This window comes from Mesoplodon densirostris, chromosome 9 (genome assembly GCF_025265405.1).
Source record: "Mesoplodon densirostris isolate mMesDen1 chromosome 9, mMesDen1 primary haplotype, whole genome shotgun sequence".
Lineage (NCBI taxonomy): Eukaryota > Metazoa > Chordata > Mammalia > Artiodactyla > Ziphiidae > Mesoplodon > Mesoplodon densirostris.
The window spans coordinates 7,495,846-7,509,045 of NC_082669.1; the positions used below are offsets into that span (position 1 = coordinate 7,495,846).

The 13,200-nt window shown below is 51.5% G+C and overlaps 1 protein-coding gene across 1 annotated transcript in view; it reads left to right on the top strand.

The window, feature by feature from the left end:
- The window catches only part of DDC (dopa decarboxylase), a 62,337-nt gene extending 49,535 nt beyond the window's left edge, over positions 1–12,802 (top strand). The window contains exons 9-14 of the mRNA XM_060108817.1: positions 876–952; positions 4,186–4,205; positions 5,584–5,682; positions 8,085–8,186; positions 11,493–11,700; positions 12,732–12,802. Coding sequence (XP_059964800.1) covers positions 876–952; positions 4,186–4,205; positions 5,584–5,682; positions 8,085–8,186; positions 11,493–11,700; positions 12,732–12,802 — 577 coding nt within the window. The remainder of the gene's footprint in view (positions 1–875; positions 953–4,185; positions 4,206–5,583; positions 5,683–8,084; positions 8,187–11,492; positions 11,701–12,731) is intronic.
- The last annotated feature ends 398 nt before the right edge of the window (positions 12,803–13,200 follow it).

Consider the following 13,200-nt stretch of genomic DNA (forward strand, 5'->3'; position numbering starts at 1 on the left):
AAAAAGCATTAGATAAAATTCTAACCCAAGCAAAACAAAAGCTCTAGTAAGAGAGGAACAGAAGAGAACTTTCCAAATCTGATAAAAAAAATATCGTCCAAAAAATACAGCAAACCTATTCTTAGGGGTGAAATATTAGAAAAACTGCCTTTAACATCGGGAAAAATATTTACAATTCCCTTAATACACGCCCTATTCAGTGCTGTGCTTTCCTAACCTGTGCAGTAAGACATGACAGAGAAGTAAAAGTAAGGATTACAGTGGAAGCCACAAAACTCATGATTCTCAGATGGTGTGAGAGTCTTCAATGAAAACAGAATCTTCCGGGAAAGTATTAATAAGAGAACACAGCAAGATTTCTAGATACACAGCACTTTTAAGGTTGCATTTATTTGCATATACGATAAGTAGCACGTGTAAAATTTTTAAAAGAAATATTCTTTTATAATAGCAAGAAAAGTTGTAAGGTTACTGTGAATAAATATATCAAAACCTGTGTAGATTTGTATGAAGAGAAGTGTACGATTTTTTGGAAGCCATTCCAGAAGTCCTAACTAAATGAAGATGGAGACTCACTGTCAGGTCTCAGCTCAGTTCTAGTCAGACCAGGAATAAAGACCGAAGGCTTATTTTTATTATACCCCGTACCCCCAACCTCAGGGGCCCAGAGCTCTGGAGGTTAATGCTGTGCTACAGCCGAACCAGGGGACGGGGAGTGAGGTGAGGGGCATGCGTGCCGGGTGGGGTGTTGGGGTGTCAGGGAGGGGACTGGGGAGCAGGGGGGGGCCTGAACCTGGCGGGAGAAGGAACAGGTGGCGTGCAGGCCCCCCTGAGATGCCTTCTTGTTAAGCCCCTTGGTTTGTTCTCTAAAACAGGGTGAAAAAGAGAACTGACCTGACTGGAGCCTTTAAACTGGACCCCGTGTACCTAAAGCACAGCCACCAGGACTCAGGTAAGCCGCTGGCCTTGCTTTCTCCAGTCGTTCCCATCAGAGCTGCACCCATGGTACCCAGGAGCCAGGGAGGAGAGTCATGTCTACAGACTGGTCCTGGGGGCGGGCCGCAGAGCCAGGACGAGGGGCTCCCTGAGGCGGGATGCTGATGGTGACGCGGCCTTGCCCCTTCACCGTGTGGGGCAGGGTTGGGGGAGGCACCCATAGGGCCGGAGGGGCCACACGGCCCTCAACACGGGCGTGGGCCCCTCCTGCACTGAGCCTTTGAAATGATGACTGCCCTAAAGAGAGTTTGCATCGCTTAGACCAGTAGCACCCGGGGAAGAAACAGCTGGGCCAGGGGCCTGGGGAGGGAAGAGAAAATTGGGTAAGGCTGAGGCAGGAACCACACACAAATGCGGATCTCTAAAAATTAAGTCTCCTAGGGAAAAAAAAAAAATCTTACAGACAACTTGAGATCTTGATCAGTAAAATGCATGAGGCGACCTGCACAGACTCCCCCGTCCCTCTGTGCCCGCTCGCTGTAATCCACGCGCTGGGGACAGTGATGTACATGCCTGTCTGTCCCTATAGGACTCAGCCTCCGGGTGGGAGAGGGTTCTCTCATTCTCCGAAGCCCTCATGGCCACCAGCAGGTGCCATGCCGGCCACCATGGGGTCTGGGGACCCTGGGGACGGAAGGACAGGCCAAGTCTTTGGGAACTTCTGCCACTGTCTTGTTGAGTTTCCTTAGACAACAGTGGATGTTAGTGATGGGAGGGACGCCGGAGATCACGTGACCCCACCCTCCACGTACTGAGCAGGAATTGGGCTGGATGGAAGATGAGGCAGTTTTGATGACTGCGGCAGAAGCGCTGAACAGTAGTGACACAAGTCAAGGCACAGCCCCTTCCCTCCCATGTGGACCCCAGCCCGCACGGTCTCCACGGAAAGATCAGACCTGGGTTTTGCCCTCTTAAACTTGCCCACCGTCCCATGGGGCGCATCGGATACAAACACCCACACCCTGCTCAGTTGTGCTCAGAACCTAAAACTGCTCTAAAAAATAAAGTGTAGTTTTTAAAAATGGCGTTGGCATAAAGCCATGAGAAATTAGGAGCCAGCTGCCAAAGCTCTTCTATTTAAAAATGCATTTCATGTTTGAATAATGGAAACCACAGTCATCATGACAGTTAGCAAAATGCTGCTCTTAAACAATGAAGGAATTCTCGGGACTTCCCCGGCAGTCCAGGGGTTAGGACCCAGTGCTTTCACTACCAGGGCCTGGATTCAATCCCCGACCACCGGGGAACGAGGATCCCGCAAGCCATGTGGCATGGCCAAAAAAAAAAAAAAAAAAAAAGAAGGAATTCTTAGAATGAGTTTAAGCCATCTCAGCAAAGTTCATTGCTCCAGGAATTTTTAAAAAGTGTAATTTTATTCCACTTTTATAGAAAGGCAGTTTCTGATTGAAATCTTGGCTATGGCTGTTAAAGATGAACAATCTTAATTATTTGTACTTTTTCCCTAAAAAATATCTATGAATCAACAAAAGCAATGACCCATTTTGTGCTTACCAAGTAAACCACCCAATATCAACTTTAAACTTCTGTGGCCACTGGATATAAGGGTATATTTTATCTGGATGAATCTCACTTTCCTGCTAAGCCTGCTGTAATTTGAAATGAAATATGTTTAGAGTGTTTTTTTAAAAGATCATTTCTATTCAATAAAGAAATCTCTTCATTATTTAACTATTAAAAAACCCACTCAGGACTGCCCACGGGGACTGCCCCTCACCCGACACCCCCGCAGCTCCCCAGGCTGCAGCCCAGTCCCTCCTGTGGGTCACTGGGACGCCTCCCTCTCATCACTGGGATCCAGGACCAAAGTCTCCCACTCAGGGGTCCTCCCAGGCCTCTCAATGTGAGCAGGTGCCCTCCGCCTGCTGTCTGCCCCTAACCCACATCTCCCCACGACTCCTTCACTGCACGTGAAGACATCAAGCTCACTGGTCATGTGTCTCCTGCTAGAACCTGAGACCCCTGGAGTTGGGGGGACTCTCCCTCCTGTTCCCCTGACGGGTCAGCTCTGTGGCAGCAACATTTGGGCAGCAACAGTGGGAGTGATTACGGCTCCCGTACACCCCTATGTTTGCTTTGCACTTTCACATATGTTGCCTCATTGGACTTGTACCAAAGAGTGACCCAAAAAAGTGGGATTTTTTTTTCTATGACAGAAATTTCTGTCACAATGCAGATGATAGGAAAAGAGCAGCCACACCTGGTATGTAGACTTTTCAGATGAATTCTTTCATTATAAAAACTGTACATTTGGAAGATAGGAAAGAGGTGAGCCAGAACCCTAACCCTTAGCCCTAAATCCTAAACCCTAACCCTAACGCTGTGCCCAGTGGACCCAATGCAGTCTATCAGAGTGGGTGGCAGATTGCGGTAGGTGGACGGCTCCTGCCAGCTGACCTCGGTGAGGGCCCGCCAGGCCATGCCACAGCTGATCTGACCTGGGAAGCTGGGGATGCTCACCAGCCACAGCGAGCCTCCTCTGGACCACACTGGAGGATCAGGTGTCCAGAACGCATCTTTCTAATCCCCACCTGATTCTGCGCCCAAGAAACTTAGAAACTTCTGTCCATGAAATTCTTTGTCCAGAGTTCTTTCCTCCATACCGTCCTGGGCTTTACAGCTTTGGGCACAGGGGGAGACTAAAATGCAAACCAGTTCATAACCCCTGTGAAGCCATTTGAATCCCAGATAATGAAGCTGACTCGAAAATACCCACTGGGTATTTGCTCAGTGCCAGGACCCAGACTACGATCTGAGAATACAGAGATGAACACCCATCAAAAGTTTGATTCTTTACATTCTAATTGCTCTTTCTACCACAAATTCACCTTCCCACGCATGAATGAATGCATGATGAAGGCTGTATATGATCTGAATGCCAATTTACCACCGGGCACAAGGAGAAAGCTCAGATTTTCATGCTTATCTAAGTGTGGAAAGTGGAATGAATGGGAATCCATTCACAATTTGGCGCTTCCGTCTATGCTTTGCTCTCTGGAATCCCCCCGACCCTGCCCTTGAATGTGTTACCTTGGGAAGTGGCTCAAAGAACACCCAGCCCTGCCCACGGTTTTATGTCTGGTTCAGGAGATGATGGAAAAGACTTGGACATGTAATCAACTAATGTGTCTAATGGTTCCTTTTTGTTTCCCTTTTCTTTCTCTTTTCCAGGACTTATCACTGACTACAGGGTAAGTGGAGATTTGTCCCCCTGAGTCCGGGTCCGTGGTAATCCAAAATGTGAACGCAGTGCGGGACACTGTCATGCGCGGTAGCTCCTGCAGCCTTCCGGTCTTCTCAGGATCAGGGCCCCACAAGAGGACACCCTCTAACTGGGTCCTAACTAGCGATCGGGCCTGGCAGTGGGCAGCTCTGCTGAGCCCACGGATGGCAGGTCTCAGGTTAGGAGGAAACGATGCCGCCCCTGCTCCTTGGAAGATTCCTCTTTAAGGCGGGGCGGTCCGTCCATTGTGTGCTCAGGCTGTGTGCCAGGAGCTGGCAGCCCCAGGACAGTGGGAGAGCAAAGGGTCAGAGGGCATAAGAAGCGCTCGGACGACAACCTCTTAACTGGCTGCTCTGGTGACAAGCCTCCTTCCCCAGGCAGGAGCCGTGCACTGCTTTGGCAGCTGCGGTGAGCCGGGAGATGGGCTGGGAATCAAATGGCAGACAAGCCTGGGCCCCCTCCTCTCCGAACTCACGTCTGGTCGGGGGTGAGGGGAAAAGGCTGGGTGCACAGGGCACCTCTGCCCCCGGGGAATCTACCCCACTCCAGAGAGGTAGTGACAGCATTTTAGGGTGACGGTGGAATGAACACTCAAACCGTGTGCCTTTTTACTCCGGTAAACAAAGATGGAGGAGAGTCACCCCCGGCATCTCCTTTCTAAGTTCCAGTAGGACGTGCCTATGTGTAAAATCGCAACGAAGTGCCACTATTTTATCTTCCCTAATGTCCCCTCCCTTCTCTCCCCTCTGTGTCCTCTGTTGCTTGCTTTGGTACATTTACAACCATTGGAGATTGTCACAGCCGGGCAGCTGACAAATTCAGGAAAACCTAGGGAAAGCTCATGAGACATCCCGCATGTTGACAGATGTGTTTTCTGCTGACAGCATCTGGCAGGTCGTTCCACGGCGGCCTGCAGGGCAGGAAGAGTCCTCGGTGCTGAGGCGTCGCGGGGAGCGCGCTGCAGAGGGTGTGGGCTTTTGCTGGCCCCGTCCTCTTTCCTGTAGGCAGAAAAACCAGTGAACAGCCCCCCCTCCCAGCCCCACTGGGTCGTACGCCCCGTGGGGCAGGCCCGTACCTCCCCCCATCTGCTCACGATGGCTCCCGAGCCTAGCACCGGCCTGGTCCCCGTGTGCCCTGCACGAGCATCTCGGAGCTTTGTAAAGACAGCCTCCGCCTGCCGGACCGCTTACTCCGCTGCTATCAGCTTTGCCATCCAGGATGGGGCATGGCAGCCAGAGGGCTTGGCCTCCAGGGCCCTCCAGACAAACAGACGAGGCCATGAGTCAAAAAGGAAAGCAGCCCTTAGCGTAGCCCTCACGGATGTGCCGTGTTGTGTCTTATTCCAGCACTGGCAGCTGCCGCTGGGTCGGAGGTTCCGCTCTTTGAAGATGTGGTTTGTTTTTAGGATGTACGGAGTCAAGGGACTGCAGGCCTATATCCGCAAGGTGAGTTTGTTTTCATTATTTATCCGGGTGACATTAGGCAGGTCTTAGACTTTAGAAAGGAAGTAAGATGTCTTCATAAACCTCTATAAGGGAAAGTTTGGGTTGTTGAGAGTGGGGCATTTATAAGATGCTCAATGCACGATTCTGGGTGTTTTAGACACCTTCACGGGGACTGAAGGCTCTCACTCCAGGAGGCTGTCGAAGTGACAAACACTCTTAGCTGCCAGGGGAGCCACCGCTGGCCCACAGTGAGGTCCAGTCCACAATGGCGGTGATGAGGATGCAGTAGGTTTTCCTCCAGAAACTTCCAGAACGGGAGAGACTGGGCTGCGTGGGCTGCACGTCCTCCTACACCCCCCGGCCAGAAGCACGTGCACGGCCTTGGTCTCTCGGAGTGGGTTTCAGTAACCTCTACTTAACAAGCAAACAGGTGGCTGTGATGGATGTATGCTAAAATGTGAGAACCATGGATCGACTTAAGCCCCACGACCCTGCTTTGTTTTTTTTAATTTTTTTTTTTTTTTTTGGCGGTACGCGGGCCTCTCACTGCTGTGGCCTCTCCCGTTGCGGAGCACAGGCTCCGGACGCGCAGGCTCAGTGGCCATGGCTCACGGGCCCAGCCGCTCCGCGGCATGTGGGATCTTCCTGGACCGGGGCACGAACCCGTGTCCCCTGCATTGGCAGGTGGACTCTCAACCACTGCGCCACCAGGGAAGCCCTGTTTTTTAAAATTTTATTGACGTAAAGTTTGTTTACAATGTTGTGTTAGTTTCAGGTGCACAGCAAAGTGATTCAGTTGTACATATATATCTATTTTTTTTCAGATTCTCTTCCATTATAGGTTATTACAAGATATTGAGTAGAGTTCCCTGTGCTATATAGTAGGATCTTCTTGTTTATTTTATATAGAGTAGTGTGTATACCCTTCTTTTTTTTTTTTTAACAATCGAGGACAGTGAGTCCAGAGGAGGCCTGCTCCCTTAACTGGCTGCGGAAGGCCTGCCGATTTCCAGCTGGTTGCTCCCATCTGGCCATCCTTCCTCACCTGTGGGCCCACCTTGATGGACAGAGGTCCTCAGACATCAAGGGGACGGGGCACCCTGCAGTGTCTCATTCTGGTGGCAGTGCAGCTTCAGGCGGGGGGCGGCCCCAGGCCCCTCCCCTGCGCCAGGGCACGTGGCAGCGATCAGAGGCCCTGGGCCCCTGCGGTGCCGCACACGCGAGCATCCATCTGTCTTACGAGGCTGCTCTGGGGGCCATGAAGCACCTGGAGGCCCTCCGTGGGGAAGAGAACTAGGAGGGACGTGTGCGTGAGTCCACGAGTTCTTGCCCACTGCAGGGCCCGTGCTCAAAAGTGATGAGGACGCAGCTGCTCTGGGGAAAGGAGGCAAAACACAGGTGGTTTATGTCGCCACAGTGATTCCAGCTGGAAGCTCAGGGGAAGCTGGGTGTGATCACATCGCCGCTTCCTGAAAAGCCCTGCAAGCCTCCCTGAGAGGGACCGGCCCTGCCTTCCCAGGAGGGGACGGAGTGGCCGGAGCCGGATACACCCCGGCAGGTGGGCATCTCCTCAGGACCCAGCTCGAGGGCACCCCTGCCAGCACAGTCTCTGGAGCCCTCTAGTTTGTCCCGGGCCCGGGGACCACTCATTCCAACAGTGTGTCTGTTCCAACACTTGGAGCAGCACGATCTCTGCTCAGGTGCTCCCGAGGCCCCTGCCAGTGACCCCGCGCTGGATACCAGGGTTTAGGACGTGCTCCATGTGTGCCGAGACCCGCGCCAGCTGGCTCTCAGATCACATACTGTGTGAATCAGCTTTTGGTTTCTGTAAACATTGAGCCGTTTAGTAAGGGGGTGGGTCCAGGGGGAGCAGGCAGCCCTGGACAGATGAGGTTCTCAGCTCTGGTGGCAGATGTTGTGGTAGAACAAACAGCGGCAGACCTGGAGCTCTGGTATCCGAATCAGCTTCGGTCTCCTGGTCTGCAGAATGGGCGTGGTTGCGGTGTCATTCCCTGTGTCACGGGTCAGCACGACAGCAGGATGGTGAAGTGCCCAGCTCCCCGGCCAACGTCGGCCACTGTTTCTCTTCTGGAATGTTTAAATCCCTCTTGACAGCATTTATCCTAAAATTATAAAAGATTATTTGGTAGGATGAAAACGGTCCCCTGAGCAGAAGATGAGGAGGGGTGTTTTTCTGAAGACTTCCGCCCTTTTCTCCTTGTAACCAGTTTCTCAAGCTGCACGGGGAAAGCTGGGGAGTGGGTGACGTCAGTGCTGAAGAAAATGGCTAAAGCTTATCAAGGAATGATATTAGACGTGTGGTCTAATATGGTTTTCTAGGTGGCTAAGCTCTGAACCAAGTGGTGATGAGAAACTCAGACAGATGTCCCTTCCCTTTGCAGCATGTCCAGCTGTCCCACGAATTCGAGGCCTTGGTGAGCCAGGACCCCCGCTTTGAAATCTGTGCAGAAGTCACTCTGGGGCTGGTCTGTTTCCGGCTAAAGGTACGTCTAAGTCGACTTAGTCGTCTGAATTTTCTTTGAGCATGACAGAGAGGAAACTCTCATTCATTATGTCCATGCTCCAAAACTCGCCCGAGCTCCCCAGAGACTGTGGATTCCCCCCGAATTTTCCAGCCTGCTGTTCCCACCTCCCTGCCTTGACTTCCCGGGACACCTACTCTTCTCACTGGTGCTCAGACTTCTTGCCTGTGTAGACCCGGCCCGAGGATGCTTGCCTTCTTCTCTATCCATCCATCCCTGCCACTGGAACCCTCCAAGGACTGACCCACCCACGGGCTCACTTGTCTGAGCAAGGTCCCTAGACAAGCATGGGCATCACCTGGGAGTCTGTGAGAAGCCAGTCTCGGGCCCACCAGGGACCCGCTGACCCCTCCATGGCCCTCAGGCTGCTGGTGTGCACACAGGGGCTGGAGGAGTGCTGGTCCCTGGGGCTTTGTAATTCTGCTGCCTGAGGGTCTCAGCCACCTTTGCTGGGAATCATGACGACATTGCTCCAAAGACCCCCAGAGGAGCTGCATGCACAGGACCCTTAGTAACCTGCCCTGTGTGAAGGAAGCCGGGTTGGGGCCTAACGCCCTGCCTGCTCTCTGGCTAGCGTTCTGTTTGCAGAGCTGATGCCACCCACAGGCCTTCTTGTCCAAGCCCACAGAGGGCAGCAGGAGAAGGAACCACGGGCTCAGTCACCTGGCAAGTGCTGCCCGGCCAAACGTGGCCCTTTGCTCCTCCTTCCCCTCCCTGCAGAGATCCTTGGGGCTTTGAAGGCTGGCAGGAACCAGCCATGGAAAAGCCTGGAAGCAGGAGAGAGAGAGCAGAGTCCGGACACAAGAGCTGGCAGGGAGACGTGAGGTCCCTGCGGCGCGTCACTCAGAGACGCCTGAGCACAGGTGTGCAGAGGCTGGCGCAAGGTCCCTGGGGTGACCGGATGGGGCAGTTCAGTCCGCGCTGGCGTTGGTGGCACGTGTGCTTTGACTTGCTTGTCATCAATCAGTTGTTTTTGCTTCTATTGCCAGGGTTCCTGTAGGATTTAAATTCTTTAATGTTTAGCCGTTTTATTGAGATATAATCCATGTGACATACACTGTGTCCATACAAAGTATACATTTCAATGAGTTTTAGGCTATCCACGGGGTTGCCCAGCCTTCACAACAATCTAACTTCAGAACATCTTCATTTTCCCCCAAAGAGAGCCCACACCCACCAGCAGTCACCCCAGCCCCCATCCTTCGGGCCACGGATCCGTTTCCTGTCCCTGTGCGTCTGTCTGCTCTGGACAGTCATATCCATGGGATCATCAATATGCTGCCTTTTGTGACTGGCTTCTTTCACTGAGTGTAATGTTGTCAAAGTCAAGACTTTTATTTTCTCCTGCTCATTTACGAGGGCACCAAAGCCACCTGTGTGTGCCCTGCCCACTCTTCTCCTGGGCAGCATGGTGTGCCCTCCCGCCCAGGAAGCCCAGGGGCTTTTCAGAAAGAAAAATATGTCTTTTGTGAAACTTGTTACTTCCATTCCACGAATCTAGTTTCTTCTCAGGGCGGAAGTTATCCAGGCGTCGTGGCTCACTTTCCTGCTCCCCACATTGGCTATCTTGTTATTCTGTTCTTTGCCCCGTGGCTGCCCATTCTGGATGTCAAGTCCTCTCCATCATCCATGGCTCAACGTGTGCATGGTCTTTATTTGACCTGAAGTGGATAAGCTGTTGCCATGGCACCAAGTTCCTTCCCCCGCCTCATCTCAGCCAGCCTCCCCGATCCCACTCGGCACCTGCTCAGTCCGTCTTTGCTGTTACTTCTGTTGTTACATCTCAGACGGATTTCTCTGTTTGGCTTTTTGCCTCCATCTCGTGGAAAATATATCTTGTCCAATCCATTCGAAAATGGCAAGCAACTTTTTCCCAAGTGACTTGCTTTTACTTCCTACATACGTCATTTTCAGGTTTTTGCTCTTCTGTGAAGTCTTCCTGGTGAGAGTCCATCCTTTCGTACCACCGTTTCTTCTTTCTCATCCTCATCCTCGAGCCAGGTCCAGCTCTGTCTGGGCCTGGTGCACGGCAGCAGTTTCTGAGTGGCCTTTGGCCCATGCGCTGTCCACGGGGCATCAGCTGGAGCCCCGTGCAGGCCATCAGCCAGCGGCCACAAGGCCGGTGTCTGGCATCCGGCTGACCAGGACACTTCCCTTCCCGCCATCCTCCCCGCCCTCGAGACGGAGCAAGAAGAGGAACAGTGTAATCCACTGAGGGTCACATGACCCAGGGCTCTGGGCCCCACTTCCAGGCCCTTCGGCAACAACTCTAAGGCTCATGAGGGTGGAGTCACTGCCTGGAAACAGAATGAAGACCGAGAGGGCTGGGGGCAACTATGACGGATAACGGGACTGACCAGGCAGGAGAGGGACGGCTCCCAGGTCTGTGTGATACGTGCCTCCCATCTGGTCCAGTTAGTGTGAGGCGTGGGCCCCCAGTCTCCCTGCCCAAGTTTGCTGGGTTGCTCCTTTCCAGAGGGAGGTCCACCAGTGGTCCCTTGGTCCATAGTTCATGGACAGTTTTCCCAGATCCTAGCAAGAAGTTGACTATTACGCTTCATTTTCTATACAGGTAAGTCCCCTACATAGGAACAAGCTCTGTTCAGAGAGCACATTCGAAAGTCCAGTTTGACCGTAAGTCCAACGAAGTTAGCCTAGGTACCCAACTAACACAGTTGGCTGTATACCGCTGCTCTTAGGCTTGCTTGAAGACATCCTGGGCTTGAAATAAAGATACTATACTACTGTACACTGTACAGTACTGTAAAGTACACAGAAGCACAACCACTTGTAGATGATGCACGCACTTGACGATGTACGCGAGACACATGATCTAACTTACGTGATTGGACATGCACGTTTGCATCTTTGAAAGTTCGTACGTAGGGGACTTACTGTATTGTTGAGAATTCTTCTGAATGTTTCTCTTCACTGGTGCCGTTAAACAGTTCTACTCTTTAATCTCATCCATTTGTAGATAGCATGTCTCGGAATCTTCATTTTTTCTTTAAAAACCTGGATCACGGAAGGCTCATCTTTTGACCGCACGCTAGAACATGAAGAAGTTGTCTTGTGGGAGGGCTGCCCTCTTTCAGGGCCACGTAATGATTACTTAGTTGAATTTTCTACCATTGCAGGTGAAAGGCCAGTGGTGAAGTGACTCTCTCACTGTTCTGGGGCTGTGTCACCCAACGCTGGCCTCACTTGGTGGTGAGTGTTTGGGTCCCCACAGATCTGAGCACTGCCCCTCTCTCTCAATCCCTGCAGGGCTCCAACAAACTGAACGAAGCTCTTCTGGAAAGAATAAACAGTGCCAAGAAAATCCACTTGGTTCCCTGTCACCTGAGAGACCGGTTCGTGCTGCGTTTTGCTGTCTGCTCACGCACAGTGGAGTCGGCCCATGTGCAGCTGGCCTGGGAGCACATCCGAGGGCTGGCGACCGACCTGCTGGGAGCACAGAAGGAGGAAAAGGCGGGTAAGCTGTGCTGCGGGGTCAGATTTCCTCCACCATATAAAGACGGGGCTAAACCCAAGCCCTATCGGGACTTCTCTGGTGGCCCAGTGGTGAGGACTCCACACTTCCAATTCAGTGGGCGTGGGTTCGATCCCTGGTTGGGGAACTAAGATCCCACGTGCCGTGCAGTGCGGCCAAAAACTAAATAAAATAAAATAAAATAAAATACTCTCCATTAAAAAAGAAAAAACAACAACCAGGCCCTGTCTGGTCCGGAGAAGTGGAGGGAACATAGCCTGTAGTGAATCTTGAGTAACTTTGATAGATTTCTGCTTTGTATGCTTTTATTCGAGACCATCAATCGCATATGCCTATGATTTCCCCTCAGCTTTCTTCAGTTTGCATTGAGGCAACTTACGATCGCAACAAGCTTATACGTTAAACTGGCAAATGGTAGATAAATGAAAATGAATGAAAACATTCAAAGAGGAATTTGACATGACTGCTGGTTTGCTGTCAGGAAGGACCAAATTCATGGTGGTTCAGAGAAAGGAAATGTCTAGAATACTGGGCATCCGTTACAGGAACCCTGAAGACAGCGGGCAGGCGACTTCTAAGGAAAATATCTGCACAAAGGCAGTGTTGGCAACAGGTTGGAATGATGTCTATAGAACCGTAAGAGTCTTCAGAGCCTTGGCATTAAGCTATTTTAGGAATCATTCCACTAGAGTTTGTCCACCGTCTTGCTTTCTGTCTCTTTGCCTTTCGCCCCACTTGGAGGAGGCAGGTGGTGGGAGCTTCTGCTTCTCTTTCTCTCTCTCCCTGCTCACTGCCCATCTGTCGTCACCCACGGGGGATGCAGACCCTCAGTGCGCAATGGGATGAGTCTACTGACTGCACACAACTTGATCTTCTGGGCTCTTAACTTTAACTGTGAATATCGGAGATACTACAGTGCTCAAAAAAATCAAAAGCTAAATACTGTTACATTTATGGGAGAGGTCCATCCAGGCTTCTGACCTGTGAGGTCAGAGACCCACCTCCTCTGTCAGGACATGTCCTGAAACACCAGGTCCTCCTCCTGGCTCGGCAAAGCCCTTTCCTGAAGGTCGGATGCTCGTAAGCTGAGGGGCCGCCCTTCCCAGAGCAATGCCACAGTTACAGCTTGAGTATCTCTGAAAGGTGTTGGGGAGAGGCCCATAGTTCCAGATTATTCCACTCCTCCGCAATAAGCCTGAGTGTGTGTGGTGTGTGTGTGTGGGGGGGGGAGGGGAATAAGATATATTCAAAACAAAATCACATCAGGCAAACGCTCCAGAGGAACATATCTGCATCCCTATGTTTGTGTATCTCGTCATATCTTATTCCCATATGCTCCAAACAACACAGAAAGAGACTGTAGCTCAGAAAAATAATCAGAAACAGAGGCACGTTTCCAACAGAAGCCACAATTACTGTGGAGTCATTATATTTGCTACGAATTGCAAAGCTAAAAACAAAAGGATTTAATTTTTTTTAAAT